This window comes from Elgaria multicarinata, chromosome 5, assembly GCF_023053635.1.
Source record: "Elgaria multicarinata webbii isolate HBS135686 ecotype San Diego chromosome 5, rElgMul1.1.pri, whole genome shotgun sequence".
Lineage (NCBI taxonomy): Eukaryota > Metazoa > Chordata > Lepidosauria > Squamata > Anguidae > Elgaria > Elgaria multicarinata.
Genome location: NC_086175.1, coordinates 136,573,696 through 136,598,272, shown reverse-complemented (window position 1 = coordinate 136,598,272; position 24,577 = coordinate 136,573,696). Strand labels below are relative to the sequence as shown.

General features: G+C 54.7%; 2 protein-coding genes across 2 annotated transcripts in view; both read left to right on the top strand.

Annotated features, from left to right (window-relative positions):
* Positions 1-24,577, top strand: part of ILK (integrin linked kinase) — an 81,331-nt gene that overhangs the window by 23,655 nt on the left and 33,099 nt on the right. The gene's annotated exons all lie outside the window — the stretch shown is intronic.
* The window catches only part of DNHD1 (dynein heavy chain domain 1), a 53,479-nt gene that overhangs the window by 15,131 nt on the left and 13,771 nt on the right, over positions 1-24,577 (top strand). The window contains exons 13-28 of the mRNA XM_063127759.1: positions 9,137-9,262; positions 10,399-10,675; positions 10,771-10,898; positions 11,354-11,552; positions 11,775-11,866; positions 11,977-12,193; positions 12,823-12,948; positions 13,111-13,208; positions 13,375-16,399; positions 16,648-16,795; positions 16,955-17,147; positions 17,275-17,578; positions 17,680-19,444; positions 19,538-19,746; positions 20,036-20,240; positions 23,704-23,806. Coding sequence (XP_062983829.1) covers positions 9,137-9,262; positions 10,399-10,675; positions 10,771-10,898; positions 11,354-11,552; positions 11,775-11,866; positions 11,977-12,193; positions 12,823-12,948; positions 13,111-13,208; positions 13,375-16,399; positions 16,648-16,795; positions 16,955-17,147; positions 17,275-17,578; positions 17,680-19,444; positions 19,538-19,746; positions 20,036-20,240; positions 23,704-23,806 — 7,215 coding nt within the window. The remainder of the gene's footprint in view (positions 1-9,136; positions 9,263-10,398; positions 10,676-10,770; positions 10,899-11,353; positions 11,553-11,774; positions 11,867-11,976; positions 12,194-12,822; positions 12,949-13,110; positions 13,209-13,374; positions 16,400-16,647; positions 16,796-16,954; positions 17,148-17,274; positions 17,579-17,679; positions 19,445-19,537; positions 19,747-20,035; positions 20,241-23,703; positions 23,807-24,577) is intronic.

Below are 24,577 nucleotides of genomic sequence, written 5' to 3'. Positions count from 1 at the left end.
TAGAAGAAGCCCTTGTATCCCAGACGCCACGGAAGTCCTGATTCCTCCTCTATTCGGGTTGTAGGGGGAAATGACTGGTAACCTTTGCCTTGAGAAAAAGGTTCCCTGAACAGAGGCTGCCTGAAAGTAGAGATTCCTGCAGTACCTTTCGTCAACACCCCTCAAGATTGCTCCCCACAATAGTAGATGGAACCTCTAGAGATAAGGACCAGAATGACTGATTTCTCAATGAAACTGTTATAACTTTAAAACATTTATTAAACAATTTAAAGGAAGTTAAACAGTCACACGAGCCTCCATTCAGCAAAGCAAATTAAACAAATAAACTCACAAGCCTTGCAGATTTCTGGAGAACAAGATCTAAGACAAACACAGACAGTCACACCCCCAATGACAACACTGGTGTTGGACTCTCCCTTTCTCAAGAAAGACCATGGTCTTAGGCCCAGCAACTAGGCTCCAGCCAGTGCTGAAAAGTCAGCTTAGGTCTTGATGGTTTGAGAGAAGAGTATCTGTCATCACTCATATTGGCTCTGCAATGGGACTCCTTAGAATCCCAAAGGGACGGGGACAGGGACGGACCGACGTGCAAACAGGCCAGCCCGCTGGACGCGCACTCACGGGCGGCAGTGGGGAGCGAATCATAGAATCATAGAATCAAAGAATAGCAGAATTGGAAGGGGCCTACAAGGCCATTGAGTCCAAACCCCTGCTCAATGCAGGGAATCCACCCTGCATCCCTGACAGGTGGTTGTCCAGCTGCCTCTTGAAGGCCTCTAGTGTGGGAGAGCCCACAACTTCCCTAGGTAACTGATTCCATTGTTGTACTGCTCTAACAGTCAGGAAGTTTTTCCTGATGTCCATCTGGAATCTGGCTTCCTTTAACTTGAGCCCGTTATTCCGTGTCCTGCACTCTGGGAGGATCGAGAAGAGATCCTGGCCCTCCTCTGTGTGACAACCTTTTAAGAATTTGAAGAGTGCTATCATGTCTCCCCTCAATCTTCTCTTCTCCAGGCTAAACATGCCCAGTTCCTTCAGTCTCTCTTCATAGGGCTTTGTTTCCAGACCCCTGATCATCCTGGTCGCCCTCCTCTGAACACGCTCCAGCTTGTCTGCGTCCTTCTTGAATTGTGGAGCCCAGAACTGGACGCAATACTCTAGATGAGGCCTAACCAGGGCCAAATAGAGAGGAACCAGTACCTCACGTGATTTGGAAGCTATACTTGTATTAATGCAGCCCAAAACAGCATTTGCCTTTCTTGCAGCCATATCGCATTGTTGGCTCATATTCAGCTTGCGATCTACAACAATTCCAAGATCCTTCTCGTTCGTAGTATTGCTGAGCCAAGTATCCCCCATCTTGTAACTGTGCATTTGGTTTCTATTTCCTAGATGTAGAACTTGGCATTTATCCCTATTAAATTTCATTCTGTTCTTTTCAGCCCAGCACTCCAGCCTATCAAGATCCTGTTGAAGTTTGTTTCTGTCTTCCAGGGTATTAGCTATTCCACCCAATTTTGTGTCATCTGCAAATTTGATCAGCGTTCCCTGCACCTCCTCGTCCAAATCATTAATAAAAATGTTGAAGAGCACTGGGCCCAGGACTGAGCCCTGCGGTACCCCACTCGTTGCCTCTCCCCAGTTTGAGAAGGTTGCATTGATAAGTACTCTTTGAGTCCGATTCTGTAGGCAACTGTGAATCCACCTAATAGTTGTTCCATCTAGCCCACTTTTAGCTAGTTTGTTAATCAGAGTGTCATGGGGCACTTTGTCGAAAGCTTTGCTGAAGTCAAGATATATGATGTCCACAGCATTCCCACAGACCACAAGGGAGGTTATCCTATCAAATCAAATATCCTATCAAATGCAGAGGGACCTCCATTCCTCCCAGGCAAGACCAAGGAGTCACTGAGGCCTGCATGCTAGGCTCAGAGCAACATCCCAGCTGTCATGCCTGAGGGAAAGGAAAGACATTTCCCCCCCCTCTGTGTTCAGACTTAAATACCCTTCTCAAAGACAAAGACCTCCCTCCTAATACATATTAATTTATTCTAAAATATCAAAGTCAGTTGGCCCACTTCATCAATTAGACCATCCTCTTACCAGAATGTTCCATCCCTTCTGACATACTTGCTTATCTCTAAACTGGACATGACTTCTGTTTTCCACGTGGTCGACTGTCTGGTTTACTTCTCTGCTCTTATGGACACGGGGATCTTCTAAACCACAATTCTACTTTCCATCACCCTGGACCTTCCACCTAGTTCCTTTAACAGGAATACAAACAGTTGGTTCAAGTCACAAGTTCATACGACTAATGACTTTGAGCAATATCAAATCATATTTCATGGGGCTTTTCTAAACCAAATCATCTAACCCTTGATACAGTGTTTTATGTGTGTTTGCCTACTTGCTCCCTTAATATTAAAGCATTACCCCATCCCTTGTCCATCAGTTTAAAGCCATTTTATGTCCTCAAAAGCTTCTTTCTATATGCTATGCCAACAAACCTTTATAACCCCACTCTTACACATATTCAGTAAAATTGTAAATGAAAAAAACACCCTTTAGGCACTAGTGAGACCACACCTGAAGCATTGTGTAAGATTCTGGGCACCACATTTCCAGAAGGCCGTTGGCAGGTTAGAACAGGTTCAGAGGAGGGCAACAAAAATGATCCAGGGACTTGAGGCCATGCCCTATGAAGACAGGCTGAAGGAACTTGGGGTGTTCAGTCTGGAGAAAAAGAGAGTGTGGGGAGACATGTTAACAGTGTTCAAGTACATAAAATGGTGCCACAGGGAAGATGGTCAAGAACTATTTTCCATGGCCGCAGAAATTAGGACCCTAAATAATGGGTATTAATTACACCTACCTAGATTCCAATTAAATATAAAGAAAAACTTCTGACATTAAGAGCTGAACAACAGTGAAACGGTTTACCTACAGAGGTTGTGGGTTCTCCATCTTTGGAGGTTTTTAAGACGAGCCTGGACAGCCATCTCACATAGATAGTTTAATTGGTTTTCCTGCACTAGATGATCTTTGTGGTCCCTCCCAACTCCACAATTCTATGATTCTGCTTTCTGTCCTTTAGCCAGTTGCTGATCCATAAGAAGACCTTTCTCCTCTTATTCCATGACGGCTAAGTTTGTGCAGGAGTCTTTGGTGGGGGACTTTATCAAAAGCCTTTTGGAAGACCAAGTAAACAGTGTCCACCGGATCACCCCTGTCTTCATGGCTATTGACACTCTCAAAGAACTCTAAAAGATTAGTGAGATAGGACTTACCTTTGCGGAAGCCACGTTGATTCTTTTTCAGATATTGTGTTTAAAAATACTTTCAACCAATTTACCTAGAACAGACATTAAAGTAACCATCCTGTAATTTCCCAGCTCCTCCCTGGATCCCTTTTTGAAAATTGGTGTTACATTGGCCATCCTCCAGCCCTCTGGTACAGAGGCTGAGCTTAGGGACATGTTGCCTATTATTGTGAGGAGGTCCGCAATTTCATATTTGAGTTCTTTGAGAACTCTAGGATGGATGCCATCTGGGCCTGGTGATTTATTTGCTTTCAATTTGTCAATAAGGTTGAGAACTTCATCTTTTGTCACCACTATTTGCCTCAGTTTCTCAGACTCCCTTCCTGAAAACATCAGTTCAGACACAGGCATCTGTTCTGTATCCTCTGCAGTGAACAACAATGCAAAGAATTCATTCAGCTTCTCTGCGATCTCTCTGTCTATTATCATCATCATCATCCCACCTTTTTCCCAATACTGGGACTCAAGGCGGTTTACAAGATTAAAACATTTACAATTAAAACATATAAAGTTAACCCCCGTAATATTAAAAACATTTAAAAAAAATTAGAAAGCAAATCACAATTAAAAAATCCAATGCATTAACACAGGTCCAGAGTATTCCCAAAGGCCTAGAAATAGTACAACATTGGAAAACAGGTGCCAGCTGCACGATGCAGGGGGATGGTTCACCAATGTCTGGGAAATTGCACTTCCAGAGAGACTGACCCACCCTAGCAGAGTTCTGAGAGGGACGGCCAAACACAACCCCTTCATGGAAACCTGGCTTCCCTTCCTTGCATTTATCAACAAAGGGATGGTGGCCTATAAGCCTCCAGCCTGTTCCCAAGCCTCATTCTGGAGGGTGCTGTAAGGACACTCTACTGTTTATGAAATTAAAATAAGAATGGGAACAGTTTCTTTTTATAATTTTTGTTTGGATAGTTGACTGTTATTGTATTTGTTGACTATATTTGTTGAATATAAGCTCGTTGTACAATGCACAATAATTACATTAAATAAAGTGTTTGTTTTTTTAAAAAAAAGAAAGGCTGGTTCCTCCTGGCCATGGGTTTCTGGAATGGGGAGGAGGCCATGGAGTGCTTCCAAATGGCACTGGAAGGAGATGCATCCAAAGCAGAATGCACATCAGGTCTGGCCATCTCCGTCTTTGCCTCTTGGAGTACTACTTGGAGAGATGATCGTAAGGAAGAGGCTAAAGAGTTAATGGAAGAGACTGTCCTTAGCCAGCCCCAAAGTTAAGAAATCAAAGTGTATTTGGCCAGTTTGCTTCCAAGGAGAGTCTGGCAGAGAGTGGACCACCTTGTGGAGGACGTTGTCCAGAACAGCTTCAACCCCGAAGTCTTAAGAACAGCTGCCCAGTTGTGTCAGCCACTGTCCCTCTCCTAAGCCACCACCACCTTGAAGCAGGCCATCTCCCTCGATCCCAGCTATCACCTCCTTCGCTATGACTTTGACATCTGCTACAAGAACCAGATGAAAGGAGCATCACCAGAAGGACGTGCCAAGATGCTTGCGGCCGCTACCGAGAGCTTCAAACGGGCTGTGGAAATGGATCCTCTGTTTATATATCCCACATTGGAGCTGGCAAAAACATATGGAGACCTAAACAAAGGGAGGCACTGCTCTAACAGTCAGGAAGTTTTTCCTGATGTCCAGCCAGAATCTGGCTTCCTGTAACTTGAGCGCATTATTCCGTGTTCTGCACTCTGGGAGGATCAAGAAGAGATCCTGGCCCTGCTCTGTGTGACAACCTTTTAAGTTATGTTACACTGCCTCAAACTATGTAAACATATGTTGTGCAGACTTCTACTGTTACTTTCTACTGTTAGTTTTACCCTACCCTGTGCCTGCTTACCCTACCCTGTACCTATTTGCATTCTCTTCCCCTCCTTATTGTTTTACTATGATTTTATTAGATTGTAAGCCTATGCGGCAGGGTCTTGCTGTTTACTGTTTTACTCTGTACAGCACCATGTACATTGATGGTGCTATATAAATAATAATAATAATAATAATAATAATAATAATAATAATTGTTTATAAATCATAACCAATCACATCAGTATACAAATGCATGTCATATCACAAATTTAAACAAAATATTTATAGCTAATTATTATATTTCAAAAGAATATGTATTGGTGGCGTGTAACGTATACATTAGTAATAATAAAAATAAAGTACATTGCTATAATGAAAACAATTATACAGCATTTGGTAATTAAATGTCATTCATACGATGAAAGCAGTTATACAGTGTGTGGTAATTCAATGAAAAGGAGTCCGATACACATAACCTGTTTCGCCGGGAATGCTTCCTCAGGACACGCTTTTTTAGGACAAATAGCCAAGACCATTCACAAAGTCTCCCAGTATATGCAGAGGATACAGGACAGATGCCTGTGCCTGAACGAATGTTTTCAGGAAGGAAGACTAAGGAATTGAGGCAAATAGTGGTGACTAAAGATGAAATTCTCAACTATGGATAAATGGAAAGCAAATAAATCACCAGGCCCAGATGGCATCCGTCCTAGAGTTCTCAAAGAACTCAAATATGAAATTGCGGACCTTCTCACAAAAATAGGCAACATGTCCCTAAGCTCAGCTTTTGTACCAGAGAACTGGAAGATGGCCAATATAACACCAATTTTCAAAAAGGGATCCAAGAAATTACAGGTCAGCTAGTTTGACATTTGTTCCAGGTAAATTGGTTGAAAGCATAATGAAAGAGAAAATTAGTAAGCATATAGAAGGGCAGGTCCTGCTGAAGAAGAATCAACACGGCTTTCGCAAAGGCAAGTCCTGTCTCACTAATCTATTAGAATTCTTTGAGAGTGTCAACACACATGTAGACAAGGGTGATCCGGTGGACATTGTTTACTTGAACTTCCAAAAGGCTTTTGATAAAGTCCCCCACCAAAGACTCCTGAACAAACTTAGTAGTCATGGAATAAGAGGAAAGGCCCTCTTACGGATCAGTAATTGGTTAGAGAACAGAAAACAGAGTAGGAATAAATGGTCAATTCTCCCAATGGAGGGCAGAAAATTGTGGAGTCCCACATGGATCAGTATTGGGACCAATTCTTTTCAACTTGTTCATAAATGATCTGGAATTAGGAGTGAGCAGTGAAGCGGCCAAGTTTTTTGACGACACGAAAAGAAAAAGGGATTGTAAAGGGCTCCAAAGGGATCTCTCCAAGCTGGGAGAGTGGGCATCCAAATGGCAGATGCAGTTCAATGCAAGTGTAAGGTGATGCACGCTGGGGTAAAAAAACCCAACTTCAAGTATAACCTAATGGGATCTGAGGTGGCAGTGACTGAACAAGAAAGAGATCTTGGGATTGTGGGGGACAAATCGATGAAAATGTCCACCCAGTGTGTGGCCGCTGTCAAGAAGGCAAACTCCATGTTAGGCATGATAAGTAAAGGAATTGAGAAATAAAACAGCCAGTATCGTACTGCCCTTATACAAATCGATGGTGCGACCACACTTAGAATACTGTGTACAGTTCTGGTCACCACACCTAAAAAAAGGATATTATAGAGCTGGAAAAGGGCAACTTAAATTATGAAGGGGCTGGAGCATCTCCCCTATGAGGGAAGGTTACATCAACTGGGATTGTTTAGCCCATTTGTTTATCAATCTCAAACTGCAATCCTGCCCCCTCAACTTATGCTTCACTTTCTCCAGGGGGTCATTGACCGGCTTTTGGGAGAAGACTGAGCCAAAGTAGGAATTGAGCACGTCAGCCTTTTCTTTGTCATCTGTTATCCATTTGCCATCCTCATTAAGCAGTTGAACCACCATTTCTTTCCTCTGTCTTTTACTACTCACATATTGCTGAGTCAAGCATCCCCATCTTGTAACTGTGCATTTGGTTTCTTTTCCCCAAGTGAAGGACTTGGCATTTATCCCTATTAAATGTCATTCTGTTTTCAGCCCAGCGCTCCAGCCTATCAAGATCACTTTGAAGTTTGTTTCTGTCTTCCAGGGTATTCGCTATCCCACCCAATTTTGTGTCATCTGCAAATTTGATCAGCGTTCCCTGCACCTCCTCGTCCAAATCATTAATAAAAATGTTGAAGAGCACTGGGCCCAGGACTGAGCCCTGCGGTACCCCACTCGTTGCCTCTCCCCAGTTTGAGAAGGTCCCATTGATAAATACTCTTTGAGTCCAATTCTGTAGCCAACTGTGAATCTACCTAATAGTTGTTCCATCTAGCCCACTTTTAGCTAGTTTGTTAATCAGACTATCATGGAGCACTTTGTCAAAAGCTTTGCTGAAGTCAAGATATGTGCCAGCTACAGCATTCCCACAGTCCACAAGGGAGGCTACCCGATCAAAAAATGAGATCAAATTAGTCTGACAGGATTTGTTCCTGACATATCCAGGTTGGCTTCTAGTGATCACCGCATTGATTTCAAGGTGTTTACAGATTGACTTCTTTATAATCTGCTCCAGAATTTTCCCAGGGATGGATGTCAGACTGACTGGTCTGTAGTTCCCAGGTTCCTCCTTTTTGCCCTTTTTGAAGATAGGGACAATGTTAGCCCTCCTCCAGTCGTCCGGCACCTCACGCATCTTCTATGATTTTGCAAAGATAATAGACAAAGGTTCTGAGAGTTCTTCTGCTAGCTCCTTCATTACTCTAGGATGCAGTTCATCGGGCCCTGGAGATTTAAACTCATTCAAGGAAATTAGATGTTCTTTGACCATTTGTTTATCAATCTCAAACTGTAATCCTGCCCCCTCAACTTCTGCTTCACTTTTTCCAGGGAGGTCATAGACCCGCTTTTGGGAGAAGACTGAGGCAAAGTAGGATTGAGCACTTCAGCCTTTTCTTTGTCATCTGTTATCCATTTGCCATCCTCATTAAGCAGTTGAACCACCATTTCTTTCCTCTGTCTTTTACTACTGACGTATCTGAAGAAAACCATTTTTTTGCTTTTAGCATCCCTCGCTAATCTCAGCTCATTCTGAGCTTTAGCCTTCCTGATGCCATTTCGGCACTTCTGCGCCACCTGTCTGTACTCTTCTTTTGTAGCCTGGCCTTCCTTCCACTTCCTATATGTATCCCTTTTTGTTTTCAGGTCATCTCTAAGCTTTTTGTGGAGCCACAAGGATAGGTATTTTTAACATATAGTGCAACTCCACCTCCCTTTCTATTTCTTCTGTTCTTTTTGAACAAGTTATATCCTTCATTTGCTATATTCCAGTCATGGGAGTCATCCCACCAAGTTTCAGTTATACCTATCAAGTCGTATTTGCCTTCATGTAATAAGAGTTCAAGTTCGTTCTGTTTGTTTCCCATGCTCTGGGCATTAGTATATAGACATCGAAGACCATGTGTTTTATAGTCTGGCTTTGTTCCTACCTTGTTGCAGACACTATTTTGGAGGCACTATGGGAGCTGTTCTCTGTACTGTGCTGCATGGGCTCCGACATTCCTGTTCATTCCAACCTCCTCCTTTCTGTTATTTAACCAGCTACTTTTCCACGAGACCTTTCTAAAGGGTGATGAGTAATCCAGGGGTGTTGGGCGGGAAGCAGGATTTTGCATTTTGTATCCACCTCTCCTCCCATCTTTGGTCACCTGCCCAGTTTCCTTATTAAACAACCTGCCTGCTCTTCCTGCCAGCTGTGGATTCCAGGTCCTGTTTGCAAATTGCACCAGCAAGGGGTGGGCTGGGGTGAGGCTGGGACCTCAAGGGGGTGGGGCAGGGCGGGGGGGGGGGCAGAAACTAGGGCTGCCGGGAGCTGCTGGGGGCTGACCCCAGGCGTCACCTGCTTGCCCTTGCCCCTCTGCAGCTGGAGCAGTACCAGGGCCAGATGGCGGAGCTGCAGGAGTACGTGGACTACGTGCGGGCCCTCAACGAGGTGATCCAGCAGTGCTTCCGCCCTCTTAGCCCCAGTGAGGAGTGCCTGGAGAACACGGTGAGGGGGGGAAGTCCGGGCTGGGTGCTGGGCAGGGCCACTGGTGGGTGGTGTGGAAGAGGAACGTGCTCTGCTAGGCCAGCTCGTGAGCCAGATGCTCCCTCCTCCCTGGGTGGCTGCATCGAGCTTAAAGAAGACAAGGCTGGAGCCACCTGCAGGCTGGCCTTGCTGCAGCCAGTGGGAGCGTGGCCCTGCTCTGTGGAGCAGATGGAGGCCTCCCTCTGACCCAGCATGAAGTTGGTTCAGGAGTCGTCCGTCCGTCCGTCTTCTAAGCCTAGCCGGGGCTGTGCTGGTTGTGTGATGCAGGCGTCGCCTCACAGCCACCGCGGGGCTTTTACACAAAGCTGCGTTTTAAACCAGTTGGGGACTTCGCCTGACTTTTTTCTTCAAAGCGAGGTCCCCCGGCCCTTCCGCCGTGTGACCTCGCTTCGGGGGCATTCTGGTGCGGATAGCGACCCCGATTGGTCTCTGGAAGCTGGGCAGAGAGCGGGGAGTTGGGGGCAGCGAATTGAAAAGCTGCCGGAAAGCCTGCACTGCCTCCAGCCCTCAGGATTACCGGGCACCATCCTGCGGCAGCAAAACCACAGGACTTAGCAGCGAAGTGGCAGCAACGCGGCACCATCAAGGGAGGTCCCCAGTCAGTGATCCTAGGGCTCGTGGTCAGTGGGAGGAGGAGTGGGGTCTTGAGCACCGGCTGTGGACGGCTACCCCCCACCTGCTCTTCCAGTGTGCAGCGCTTCAGGGCGGGCACGACCGCGTCCTGCATGGGCTGACTTCGGTCTTTGTTTCTACATTGGGTCATTGACCATGATGCTCAGAGCAGCTCACTGAAGGGAAAGAGCGCCGTCACACGCTTCCCACTGGCTCAGTCTGCCTGGAACATAGGACGCTGCCGCTGACTGAGTCCGCCCCTCGGTCCTTCTAGGCCAGTTGTGTCAGCACTGACTGGCAGCTGTGGCTCCCCAGGGATTTTCAGCCCTACCTGGAGATGCTGCCAAGCAGGTGCTCTACCCACTGAGCCACAGCTCCCCCATGGGATGTGGCACAGCCGTGGTGCTGCTCCCCTCGCCCTCAGGCCCCGCTGGGGCAGGGCATCCGAGGGAGCTGGAGCCCTGCAACCTTTCCTGTCTCCGCAGCTCCTGGACACCTGGGACGCCTTTGTGTACCAGCAGCGGGAGGTCTCTGACTTCATTGTCTCCCGACGCCTCAGCATCATTGCTGAGCTCAGCAGCTCTCTTCAGAAAGCCATCCGGGAGCTGCAGGAGCTGCTGGCCACGGTCACGGTGGGGTACTTCCAGGACCCCGCCCAGAACCCCCGGGCCATGGAGAATGAGCTGCACGAGCTCTTCAACCGCTTCCAGGCCACGGTGGCGCGGGTGACCGACCTCTGCCGCTCCCAGCGGATCCTCACAGGTAGGGGTGGCCCGGGCCTGCGCCTGCCCCCCGGGGGGACCCCCTCTTCCCAGCGAGCCCTGGGTGAGCACCGCGGCCCTTTGCTGCCTCCGCAGGGGAGTGTATGGATGTCTCCTTCGTCACTGGGAAGCAGGGGGTCATCGAGCTTCACGCGCGCATCTGGCAGCTCTTCCGCATCGTCTCCGAGCAGGTCACCGAGTGGAAGTGCCTGGCTTTCGTCAAGGTGAGGCTGGCTGGGCCAGCGCCTGGCTCTCAGGGTGGCCAGCGGTACTGGGTAGCAGCCTCACGCACGGGAGGGGGACTGCTGGGGGGTGGGGGAGGCTGAAGCTCCCTGAGACCCCGGTCTGGGTCTCTGTGCCAGCACGGCCAAGAGCACGGCCGGAGCAATGGTGCCAGCTGATTGGCTGGGTTGGCAGCCCTGAGGTTAAGTGATGCCGGTGGCTGACCGAGCACCCCTGCGCTCTCACCCTGTAGCAGTCCAGAGCCTTCCAGCTTTCTCCTTCCAGCGGTGCCCCGGTCTGGGCAGCCCCAGCCTGTCTCCCCACTGCTGTCGCTGCCCTGCTGTCTTCCGTCCTCTTCCCTTCTGACTCTTCCCCGGGGTCCCTGCCTGCCTGCCCCCTTCCCGCTAACCCCGCGTCCTCATGGCCCTGCCTGAGCCTCCCTCCCACTCCCTCACAGTTCAGCACCACTCTGGCCATGGAGAAGACGGAGGAGTGGCAAAAGGAAGTGATCGCCATCGAGCACTGCCTGTCCAGCAGCCACCCCGTCCTGCAGGCCTGCTTGAGGGCCATCGCCAACTTCCAGAAGTACCTCCCCTTGCTCCTGAACCTCGGCAGCCCTTTGGTCAAGCTCAGCTGCTGGAAGGAGATCTTTGCTGGTGAGGCCTTGACGCCGGGAGTGGGATAGGCGGGGGCCACCTCCGCTGCAGAGGTCCCATCCTGCCCCGGGGAGGCTGAAGGGCTCGGTCTCCTCGCTCTGGCTGGGGCTGCGCAGCGAGGAGGCTGGGTGGGAGGGACGAGGCCTGCCACGGGAGCCTACCTGACCGCGCTGGAGAGGGTGGCTTCTGGCACACGGGCTTCTGGCACCCGCTCTCTTTCAGTGATGGGTGTCAAGTGCCCCTTCAACATGCAGTTCACACTGGGCCAGCTGCTGTCCTACCCACTGCTGGAGCACAGTGACGCCATCCTTCGGGTGAGTGGCTTCCAATGATGGCGCAGCAACGAGGGTGTCCCCCCCCCTTGGCAGGGCTTGTCCCGCCTGATCCCCCCCCCGGCAGAGCAATGACCTCCTCTGACTCCCAGGTCTGCGCCTGTGAGAAGAGCCGCCAGTGCGCCAGGGACACTGTGCACCGCCTGCAGAGGGCCTGGGCCGAGAAGCAGTTCCGCCTGGTCAATTTCATTCTCAACGTGCCGTACCAGGAGCCGCAGACGGAGCGCTTCCGCCGCCCAGCAAGCGGTCGGCAGCGGCCGGCCAAGCTGGAGTACATCTCCAAGGACAGCGGCACCTACGTGTTGTCAGGTGAGGCCCAGGGCCACAGCTGCGGCTCCTTCGTCGTGAGCGCGGCCCCAGGGACGGCGGCCAGGAGTGCTCCCGGAAGGCCTCACGGGCTTAAGCGAGGAGGAGACTCGGGAGGCTGCCGCTACTGCTTGCTTAGCGTTGGTTCTGGTGGGTTTCCCCATTGGACAGCCGTATCTGCAGGAGGCTCGAAACGGGGAGCCATGTAGCTTTCGTCTCTGCAGTCCACGAAAGCGGAGTTGATAAAGCCCTGAGCTGGCACTCCAGGGTGCAGCGAAGTCGACGGTTCCTTCCGTTTCCTCCTCTCTGCCGCTTGGACCCTTTTTGCTTTCTCTGAGCAATGAGGAGAGCTTCCTTGGTTGTGGCCCCCAGCACACCCAGGCAGGACAGGGCAGGGCAGGGCAGGGCAGGGCGGCCCCTAAACAGGACCGGGGTGTGTGTGTCTCTCTCTCGTAGAGATGTAAAATTTCCAGAAACTTTGAAGCCAACGCCAACGTTTTGAAGCCAAAGACAGAGGCCTCCGGTGCCCGCAGCCTGCTCCCTCCTAACCCAGGCTGACTCCACATCTGCCCCCCGTTCCCGACCCTGACCCCGCTGGGCCCTCACGGTCCAGTCTCTCCCTCTCACCTTAGACACGGCAGAACTGAAGGCCAGCGTGGAACACAGCATCGTAACCCTCCAGAACATGATCCTGTCCCCCTTCTCCTCAGACATCCAGGAGGAGGCTAAGAGCTGGGTGTCCACCCTGCGTGCCTTTGGTGAGGAAGAGGTGGGGACGGCTGTTTGGGCTGGGCCTGGGGGAGAGCCGTGCCCTGTCTCTAGCGGGTGGGGGCACCCGGGCCCATTGGGTAAGGAGGGGGGGAGGAGGGCTGGAAGCCCAGGGGGGCCCGCCTCCCATTTCCTTCTCTTCCTTTCCGCAGAATCCCTTCTGGATGCCTGGGTCAATTTCCAGCAGAAATGGGTTTTCCTGAACATCGTTCTCTACGAGATGAACATTAGTCTTCCCAGCGCTGAGCTGGTGAGTCCCAGGCGCTCCCTTTCCCTCCCCAGCCCACCCCCAAACACGCCTCCTGCCTGCAGCTTCCTTTCGGGGCTCTCTCAGTGGGCCCCTGTGCCGCCTTGCCTCCTGCACGAGGTGCCCTCCTCCCGCCATCCAAGCTTGCCCTCCTCTGCCTCCCATGCAGGATTCCCGGTTCCAGCGGGTGGACGCCCACTTCCGTGAGTTCATGCACGTGACCTGCAATGACCCCCTGGTGCTGTCCAGCGTGAGGCTGGTGCCGGGCTCCAGCCGCGAGAGCCGCTTCATCGGGGGCACCTTACAAGCTGCCTTCGTGGATGGCTCCGGAGACCTGCAGGTCATCGTCCGGGCCCTGGACTACGTGCTGGAGGCCACGCGCATGAGCTTCCCCCGCCTTTTCTTCCTCAGCAACGAGGAGCTGGTGGCCTTGCTGGCCACAGCCTCCGAGCCCGCTGATGCCTCGGCGTGGTCGCAGCGCTGCTTCCCCGGGGTGCGCCAGCTGCAGCTGCTGATGCCCTCTGCTGTTCAGAACCGGGGCATGTTCTCCGCTGAGATCCCTGTGGTCCAGGTGACCGGCCTGGTGGGTGCCCACGGGGAGGCCGTGAGGCTGTGCAGCGTGGTCTCCCTCAGCCGAAAGGCCACGCAGTGGCTCTGCATGCTGGAGCAGCGCATGAAGGAGTCCGTCTTCAACCTGACGCAGGACTGCGTGGCCCGCCGGCTGGCCCTGCGGCCACAGCTGGACCTCGCCTTTGAGCGGCAGCCCGGCCCCACGGAGCTGCCGCTTCACCTGGTGGCCGAGTGCTGGGCGATGCTGGGCAACAGCTTCCCCAACCAGTGTGTGCTGCTGGCGGAGGAGGCGCTGTGGCGCGTGGCCGTGGATGAGGCCCTGGTGGAGCCTGGCTGCTGGCCGGGGCTGGAGCTCAAGGTGAGCCTCAAGCTGGGAGCCCTGGCCCACTACGTCCGCAACTACCGCAGCGTCCGCGCCTGGGACCCGGACAGCGATTCGCTGGGCATGCTGCTGGGGGCCCTGATCGTCCTCACGGTCCAGCAGCGGGACACCCTCTCCCAGCTGGCGGAGGGCAAGGTGAGCTCCCCACGGGCCTTTGCGTGGGCCCGGCGTCTCAAGTACCGCGTGGCCCTGAGCCCGGAGAAAGGCCAGGCGGTGGGGCTCCCTCCGAGCAGCCCCTGGGTGGGCAGCACCCCCGGCTGCTGGGCGGACGTCCTCGACTGCCGCCTCCCCTATGACTACGAGTACCTGGGGCCCAGCCTGCGCCTGCTGGGCAGCCCGTTGCTGGACCGCACCTACCTGGGGATGCTGCTGGCCCTGGACGAGTTCCGCTGCAGCGGGCTGCTGGGCTGCCCAGACGTGGGCAAGTCCCACACCGTGCAGGGCCTGGCCCAGGCGCTGGGCCGCCAGCTGGTCACCCTGCACTGCACCGCGCAGATGTCCATCAGCTGCCTCTCCCGCCACCTCTGCGGGGCCGTGCACGCGGGCGCCCTGCTGCTGCTGGAGTCGGCCGAGCGGCTGGAGCCCGCGGTGCTCTCCGCCTTCAGCCAGCGCCTCCTGGACCTGCAGAGCATGTGCCTGAGCCTGCACCAGAGCAGGGAGGCGGCCGCAGGCCTCTCCTCCGCCACCGCCTCCCCTGCCAGCCAGGACTCGGAGGGCTCGGCGAGCTCCGAGGAGGGCGAGGGGCCGCCTGCAATCCCGTTGCCGGAGCTGGGCACAGACGAAGCCGAGCCGTACCAGCCGCGGGTCCTGGGCAACATCCTCTTTGGGGGCCGGCTGCTGCGCGTGCGGGAGACCTATGGCTGCGTGGCCACCCTGGAGCGCCTCCCCGAGCCCCTGTGCCTGGCCCTCCGCCCGTTGGCCGTGCTGCCCCCTGACCTCACCCGGCTCGCCGAGGTCACCCTGTTAGCAGCGGGCTTCCGGGAGGCGGCACGCCTGGCGGAGAAGCTGTGCGCCTTCTTGCGCCTCGAGGGGGAGCTGAGCCCCGGCCCCCGCCGTAGCCGCCCGACCCTCGTCCGGGAGGTGATCAGGCTGGCCGTCCGCATCCTGTTTAGCCCCCCAGCCAGGCGAGACACCCTGACGGCCAAGGCCAAGCCCTCCACCCGGACCACCTTCCTCTTGGGCTTGGAGGAAGAGCCGGCCATGGTCAAGGCTCTCTCCGCCTCCCCTTTGCTCAGCGGCCCTGACTGCCCCCAGCTCCACAACGTGCGCGAGCTGCTGCGCGAGGTCTTCCCCAGCGCCTGCTCTCAGCCCTATGAGCCTCAGGCGCCCCCGCGTCTCCAGGGGGCCCTGGTGACCCAGCTGCACGAGGACAAGCTCCAGGTGGACCCCGAGCTCCTCCGCCTCGCTGGCCAGCTTTCCCAGGCCCTGCTGGGCCCCCCCAGCATCCTCCTCCTGGGGCCCTCTGGCAGCGGCAAGACCACTGCCTGGCAAACCCTGGCCAAGGCCCAGAGCAGGCTGGCAGCCAGCGATGCGGTGCCCGGGGCGCACGGTCCTGGCGCCCCCCAGCCTACTCTCTTCCGCCCGGTCAGCACCGTCTGCCTGTGGCCCAACGGGCTGACCGTGGCTGAGTTTGTGGGCAGCCTGGAGGGCAGCCAATGGCAGGACGGGGTCCTCTCCCGGCTCCTGCAGAGGGCGGCCATGTCCACCTTAGCCGACGGGTCGAGTCAGGGGAGCAGGCAGCAGTGGCTGGTGCTGGACGGAGCCACGAGTGCCGAGTGGCTGGAACCGATCTCCTCGCTCTTCAGCACCAGACCCTCCCTCAGCTTGCCCAACGGACAGAGGCTGCAGACCCCTGAGAACGTCAGGTTCCTCTTTGAAATGCCGGATGCTTCTGGGATGCCCCCGTCCGTCTGCGCCCACTGTGCCCTGCTGTACTGCGGAGGCTCACAGCTCTGGCGGGTGCTGCTCTCCTCGGCGCTTGCCCACGTGTACCGCAAGTACAGCGTGACCCAGGAGAGCCTGGCCATGTTGCACGAGCTGGCCGAGGAGCTCTTCCCGCCCACGCTGGCCTTCCTGCAGCAGCACTGCTGCTCCGTGCTGCTCCCCCACTCCCACCCGCAGAGCCCCATGGCCCAGGGCGTGCAGGAGGTGACGGCCTTCACCAGGATATTCCAGGCCCTGCTGGAGCAATACCTGCGCCGCGACAGGATCAAGCACACGCCTGCTGCACCGGAGCAGACAGGTGAGCGTTCCCGTGGGCGCAGAAGTGAAACTGGAGGCAAAAGCTCGGGGGGCGGGGGGAGAAAGGAAGGCCTTTTTCACCCCGTGGTGAGTCCCCCGGCCATTTGCGTAGGTGTGCTGGCGTGGCCAGGGTGGGGGTGGGGGCTTGCGCCCCTCTGTCCTTGCCCCTTTCACAGAGGGAACGTGTCTCCCCAAACCCAGCCCGCCACAGGGGGCTTACCTGGTGTGCTCCATTCAACCTTTTCCCAGCAGAAGCCAAGGCCGCCTTATTTGCCGCCCACTCCTCCATCGCCCCCCACAGCCTGGATGACTCGGTCCCTGCCCATCACCACTTGCTTGCCCAGAGCATCTTTGTCTTTGCCTACATCTGGGGCTTTGGGAGCCATCTCCATCCCAGGTACAGTCCCGGGACGAGGTCCCAGAGCCTGAAGCCTTGGGGCAAAAGCTGGGAGCTGAGACTCTCGGGACAGGACAGCCCCCTTTCCCTGCCCAGCGAGAACAGAACCTCGCAGCCTTAGAGCTGCCCAACATGGCGCTCCCCTCTCTCTTTGCACAGACACTGGCCTCCCTTTGACCGCTTTGTCCACCGGGCCCTGCACAACAGCCGGTTCTCCATCCGGCTGCCTTCTGCGGCTTCTGCTTTTGACCTTCGCCCCCTGGCCGAGAACGGCACTCTGGAGCCTTTTGATGGGCGGTACCTGTCCAGCCGGGTCAAGGGCATCCCCGTGAGTTTCTCGGTCCTGCCACAGGTACGGCTGAACCCCAGAGTTCCCCTCCAAACTGAGAGCGTTGGTTGGCTAGCCAGCTGGCCGGCCGGCCGGGAATCAGGGCGGCCGCCCGAGTGTGCCCGTGTCTCAGAGGCCCTTCTCTTTGCAGTACGAGCGCGTGCTTTTCGTGACGGACCTCCTGCTGGGCTCCGGTCAGCCCCTGCTCCTAGTGGGGGAGCCGGGCTGTGGGAAGTCCTCCTTTGCCGAGATGCTGGTGCAGCCCAACCACTTCTACCATCGGGTGTGTCTCACGCCCGCCCTCAGGGCCACGCATCTGCGCCGCCTGTTGCACAAGAAGTCTCTCGGCACCGTGCGGGACAAGGGCCTCTTCCCCATGGGCAAGGTTGCCCGGGGCACAGTCAGCAAAGGCCGCTGCCTCTTCTTGGTGGAGGACCTGCACTTGGCCTTGGTTGGTGAGTGCAGGCTGAGGCCCCCCACTGGCCAGGGGCTCCGGGAGGGTCTCGAGGGAGGCCGCCGCCGCCGCAGCTGTCCTGTGCCTCCTGCTTCCCTTCAGATCCAGTCCGGGGTTCGAGCCCTGTGATCGAGTCTCTCCGCCAGGCTCTGAGCCACCACCAGTTCTATCACGCCGAGACCCTGGAGCTGCAGCACTGGCCCGCCGCGGGCTTCAACTGCTTTGGCACCCTCTCCGTGCCGCTGGCTGGCGCGCCGCCCCTCTGCCCCCGCTTCAGCAGGCTGCTCAGCATCGTGGTGCTGCCCGTGGTGACCAGGGAGTCTCTGGTCAGCATGCACATCGGCAGCGTCTTAGCCTGGCTCGAGAAGTTCCCCCTGCTGACCCGGCACTGCGACTTGGCCTCTGCGCTCGTCCGGGCCACGGTCGACACCTACGAGGCCGCGAGGAGCCGGTTCCAGCCCTCTCCGGCCTGCTGCCTCTTCCGCTTCTCTCTGCACGACATCCAGAAGGTGATCAAGGGCCTGTTCGTGCTGCGGCCCCGGCCGGGCATCCACCTCAGCAGCCCTCTGGAGGACCACAGCTCCAGGGCCTCCACCCGGCGCGCCTCCGGCCAGAGCAAGATGGCCACGGGGACGGGCTACACCATGGTGCTCAGCACCCGGCTGACCATCCGCCTCTGGATGCACGAGTGCCTGCGCGTCTTCGGCGACCCGCTGCGGGGCGAGCACCAGCGCGACCTCTGTGGGCAGATGGTGCTGGAGATCGCGACGGCCACCTTCTGCGCTAGGCGCCCCTTCCTGCGGGTGGTGGCCTCCCTGGGCGGGCAGACCTCCCACCTGCCCAGCAGGGGCCACATCGCCTTCCGCCTGCCCAGCACCTCCAGCTTCTGTCTGGCTCCGGGCCTGGAGGACGAGGAGGTGGAGGAGGCGGAGCCCCGGGAAGAGGACCTGCTGGCCATGCACGCTGAGCCTGACCTCCCAGACTGCTGCGAGGTGGACCGCCTGGACCCCTGGGATCCGGTGGAGCAGGCCCCGGCCCTGTCCCTGAGCCCCCTGGATCCCAGCCCTTACGACGACCCCTCCCTGGGGGAGCTGGAGAACGAGCCCCCTGCTGAGGCAGAACTGGAGGAGGTGGGAGTGGGCAAGAAGCGGAGCGGGGCCTTCCCGGAGGTGAACCCTGAGGCGCTGCGGGGGACGCACGCCCCCCGCGCCAGCCCCCACTCGCCTGCCTTCGTGAGGTTCAAGCGCCGCGCCTCCTCCAAGAAGGAGAGCGCTGGCCCGCTGCTGCCCTCCCACCTCCTGCTGCTGCCCAGTGAGGCGCCCAGAGACCTCGTCTTCAGCAAGGACCTGGGCCCGGACGCCTACGGCCCCAGCGCCTACAACCCCTACCAGGAGAAGCAGTGGAAGGCCTTGGAGGGCCAGCTGACTCGCTGGCTGCCCCCCGACTTCTTGCCCTGCTCAGAGGGCCTGAGGCACGTGGTGCGCCTGAGCCGCCTACTCTGTGGCCCGGACAGGCACGGGGCGCTCGTCTCCTTTGTCCGATGCACAGGCCGTCAGGCCTTGGTGGCCTTGGCAGCCCGGGCCACTGCCTCCCTGCTCATCGAGTTGCCCGCAACAGCCGACGAGGCCGAAGCCACGGCCCTGCTGCGCTTGGCCAGCTGGCAGGCCGGCATTACGGGCAAGCGAGTGCTGCTGCTGGTGCACTCTGGCGTGAGCCTGGCCAGCTTGCACCTGGTGCTGGCGCTGATGGCGGAGGGCACGTGCCCTGGCCTGTACAGCCCCGAGGAGTCGGTGTCCGTCATCCAGGCCCTGCTGCAGGAGAACCAGAGCATCAAGCGCACCATGCGAGACGATCTCATTCTGCAGAGGTATGGGGCAGAGGGCTGGGGGAGGAGCACCCCCCCCAGTGCCCGGTTTGGGGCAGGCCTCCCTGAAGCCCCTCCTTTGGGCCTCCCTTGCAGGTTCTTCCAGTTCGTGCGTTCCAACTTGCACGTGTTGCTTCTGCTGGGGGGGCCTTGCTCCCGGGCGCTGCCCCCCCTCCTCGCCACTGCCCTGGCCCAGATGCTCTGCAGCCTGGAGATCTACCAGCCCTGGAGCTACACGTGCCTGCTGAAGGTGGCCTTGAGGCACCTGAAGCACTACGGCAAGCGTTCCGCCCAGCTCACTCGAGGTGGGTGCGCCTCCAAGCCAAGAAGGTGCCGGAGGGGGTGGGGGAGCAGGGCCCCTCTGTCTCCGCATTGCCAGCCCAAGCCAGGGTCAGACGTGTGGGTTTCCGTGGCAGCTCAGCCCTGGCTCGTAGCTTCTGGGCCTGTCCCCCTGCCTGCCTCACCTCCCTGAGGCCAGCAGCATTCTGTGGCTGAATCTTGAGGCTGCTCCATCCAGGGCCCAGGAGGAGCCCAGCAGATGCCCCCCCCCCTTTCCTGGCTCTGACCTGGGCATGTCCATCCACCGTCTGTTAGAGCCAACATCACTGCATGCGAACAAGGACTTGCTGCGTCGCATTGCCAAGGCTGCGGCCCTGATCCACACCTCTGTCACTAACTACGCCACTTTCCTTGCGGCCCACCTGCCTCTCGTCAGCCCAAAGAGTCTTCTGGATTTCCTTGACACCTTCGTAGTGGTGTTGAATGTTCTGCAGGAGCAGAATAACAAGCAAACTGAGCGGTCAGTGTGCCCTAATCCCCACCCCCGCCCCGCCCCAGTGGCACTCAGGAAGCAAGGTGGGCCCCACCCCGCCCTCCACTGGCCAAGCCCGCCCTCCCCACAGGGCTTAGAGTTGGCTCACAGACCTCTCTCTGTGCACAGTTTGTTTTATTCAGTCAGCGTTAATCGTGTTTTTCACTCCAACATGCACACCAGTGGCACCAGGGGAAGCTGTATCTGGCACGGCAGTACGGCGGTGGTCATGGTGGTGGGGGAACTTCACCTGTTTATATTTCTGTCAGGCTACAAAGCTGTTAAAAAAGATTCCAATGCTATTTTTTCCTCCTCTTGTTGATGAGTCTGAATGCCACCTCTGCCATTTAGCTCACTGGCAGTGTCATTAGCTAGAATCATAGAATACTAGAGTTGGAAGTGGCCTACAAGGCCATCGGCTCCAGCCCCCTGCTCTCTCAATCTTATCTGAGCAGGAAGGTGGGTTGTGGGGAGAACAGGGACAGCTCACTCCACAGAGATAACTCAGAAAGGGGCCCCTACGTCATTCCCAGTGCGGCAAACTCCCAAAGCAAGAGGCACATTCTAAAGTGCGATGGGACATCTACATCACTATGTAGTAGTGATGGGGGACTTCAATTACCCCGATATCTGTTGGGAGACCAACACTGCCAAAAGTGGCCCTTCCAAGACATTCCTGACATGTGTGGGTGATAACTTTCTCCTACAGAAAGTGGAGGAAGGAACTAGAGGATCGGCAATCCTTGACTTGATATTGACCAATAGGGATGACTTAGTGGATAAAGTGGCAGTTACGGGAACTCTGGGGGAAAGTGACCACGTCATACTTGAACTCTTGATTATGAAGGAGACAAAAGTTGAGCGTAGCCATACACGTACTCTGGATTTTAGGAAAGCTGATTTTAATAAACTCAGAACTATGATAAGTAAGGTCCCATGGCAGGTGAGCCTAATGAGAAAAGGAGTGCAGGATGGGTGGGAGTATTTAAAAAATGAAATTTTAAAGGCACAGTTACAAACAATTCCAACAAGGAGAAAAGATAGAAGACAACAGAGGAAACCAATGTGGCTCCACAAAAAGCTTAGAGATGACCTGAAAACAAAAAGGGATACATATAGGAAGTGGAAGGAAGGCCAGGCTACAAAAGAAGAGTACAGACAGGTGGCGCAGAAGTGCCGAAATGGCGTCAGGAAGGCTAAAGCTGTGAATGAGCTGAGATTAGCGAGGGATGCTAAAAGCAATAAAAAGGCTTTCTTCAGATACGTGAGTAGTAAAAAGACAGAGGAAAGAAATGGTGGTTCAACTGCTTAATGAGGATGGCAAATTGATAACAGATGACAAAGAAAAGGCTGAAGTGCTCAATTCCTACTTTGCCTCGGTCTTCTCCCAAAAGCGGGTCTATGACCCCCCTGGAAAAAGTGAAGCAGAAGTTGAGGGGGAAGGATTGCAATTTGAGATTGATAAACAAATGGTCAAAGAACACCTAATTTCCTTGAATGAGTTCAAATCTCCAGGGCCCGATGAACTGCATCCTAGAGTAATGAAGGAGCTAGCGGAAGAACTCTCAGAACCTTTGTCTATTATCTTTGCAAAATCATGGAAGACGGGTGAGGTGCCGGATGACTGGAAGAGGGCTAACGTTGTCCCTATCTTCAAAAAGGGCAAAAAGGAGGAACCTGGGAACTACAGACCAGTCAGTCTGACATCCATCCCTGGGAAAATTCTGGAGCAGATTATAAAGAAGTCAATCTGTAAACACCTTGAAATCAATGCAATGATTACTAGAAGCCAACATGGATTTGTCAGGAACAAATCCTGTCAGACTAATTTGATCTCATTTTTTGATCGGGTAACCTCCCTTGTGGACTGTGGGAATGCTGTGGATGTCATATATCTTGACTTCAGCAAAGCTTTTGACAAAGTGCTCCGTGATATTCTGATTAACAAACTAGCTAAAAGTGGGCTAGATGGAACAACTATTAGGTGGATTCACAGTTGGCTACAGAATCGGACTCAAAGAGTATTTATCAATGGAACCTTCTCAAACTGGGGAGAGGCAACGAGTGGGGTACCGCAGGGCTCAGTCCTGGGCCCAGTGCTCTTCCACATTTTTATTAATGATTTGGACGAGGAGGTGCAGGGAACGCTGATCAAATTTGCAGATGACACAAAATTGGGTGGGATAGCTAATACCCTGGAAGACAGAAACAAACTTCAAAGTGATCTTGATAGGCTGGAGTGCTGGGCTGAAAACAACAGAATGAAATTTAATAGGGATAAATGCCAAGTTCTACATTTAGGGAATAGAAACCAAATGCACAGTTACAAGATGGGGGACACTTGGCTCAGCAATACTACAAATGAGAAGGATCTTGGAATTGTTGTAGATCGCAAGCTGAATATGAGCCAACAGTGTGATATGGCTGCAAGAAAGGCAAATGCTATTTTGGGCTGCATTCATAGAAGTATAGCTTCCAAATCACGTGAGGTACTGATTCCTCTCTATTCGGCCCTGGTTAGGCCTCATCTAGAGTATTGTGTCCAGTTCTGGGCTCCACAATTCAAGAAGGATGCAGACAAGCTGGAGCGTGTTCAGAGGAGGGCGACCAGGATGATCAGGGGTCTTGAAACAAAGCCCTATGATGAGAGACTGAAGGAACTGGGCATGTTTAGCCTGGAGAAGAGAAGATTGAGGGGAGACATGAGAGCACTCTTCAAATACTTAAAAGGTTGTCACACAGAGGAGGGCCAGGATCTCTTCTTGATCCTCCCAGAGTGCAGGACACGGAATAATGGGCTCAAGTTAAAGGAAGCCAGATTCCGGATGGACATCAGGAAAAACTTCCTGACTGTTTGAGCAGTACGACAATGGAACCAGTTACCTAGGGAGGTTGTGGGCTCTCCCACACTAGAGGCCTTCAAGAGGCAGCTGGACAACCCTCTGTCAGGGATGCTTTAGGGTGGATTCCTGCATTGAGCAGGGGGTTGGACTCGATGGCCTTGTAGGCCCCTTCCAACTCTGCTATTGTATGATTCTGTGATTCTATCTCCACCTACGCTCTTTGCCCTCTTGTTGGGATATAGCGCATGTGTTCAAGCCAGATGTGTTCTTTCGAGACCAAGCACCTGCCCCTGGGAAGCCCCAAAGCAGGTCAGGAGGACAGAAGCACCAAAACCCACCCCACCTCCCAGCATATGGGCCTAACAGGGCTCATAACAGGCTTCAGTACCTTCCCTTTAGATTTCTTTTGCTCACCCTTCCTCTGGGCTAAAAAAAAAAAGCCCAGGTGAGGCGACCTTTCCCCCATTGGCGATGCCCACTGCGTCGCCCTCGGCCTCCCTCCCAGCTTTTCGAGTTGGGAAACATAGCGAAGGATAGGTGTGCCGGGGCACCACACACCCCTCCTTCAGCCGCTGCCGGTCTCATTGCAACGGTCTTCCTGCCTGCAGGATGAAGCTGGCGCTGCACAACATGGGGGAAGTGAGCAAGAAGCAGCAAGAGCACACACGGGACGTGCATTTCCTGCAGCAGAAGCTGGTCAGGATTAAAGAGGTGAGCTCCGGCCGCAAGTGACAGGCTACCCATGCGGGGCCCTGCCCCTGTCGTCACCTGCCTGCCACTGCCTCTCGCAGCTCCCAGCTGTTTGTTTATTCTGGTTTATAAAACATCTAAAATGCATTCAGTGTGGTGCACGGATTAAAACTTAGCCTAAAGGTTAGGGAGCCGCTTTCCCAAAAGAGGCTTCCCGGCTGAAGCCTGTGATCCAGGTTGGCACCACAACTGGAAAGGGAAGACGGGAAAGGGAAAGGGACGTGTGACCAGGGCCGCCTCTTCCCGAGCGGAGCCTCATCCTGACCTCCTCCAAGGCTCTTTCTCCGTTTGCGGAGGGGCTGCCTGCACTCTTGTGCGGATCACCCTCCGAGCGCCGACATGCAAGGTGGAGGTAATTACTTAATTACCTATTAGATTACTGCAAGGCAAGGGGCAAAGGGCCCAAGGCAAGGCAAATCTTAGCAGCGAAATGTTGAATAAACACCAAAGCATTAATACAAGATGAAGGAAGAGCAGTCAAAAGAAGATTGCAGTATTATTGTTGCATAAATTATGCCTTGTTGTGCCCATTCGCCTTTTCCAGGTGTCCCCGGGTGGGCTCCTGGTGTGGGGTGTCCTAGAGGGGGTGTGGGGGTGTGCGTGTGTGTGCACGGATGGGTGCTTGTGTGTACACGTGTGCGGGTGTACATGCGTGTCTGGATGTGCCTGCGTATCGGGAAATGGACATTCTAGATTTTACATTATTATTATTATTATTATTATTAATAATAA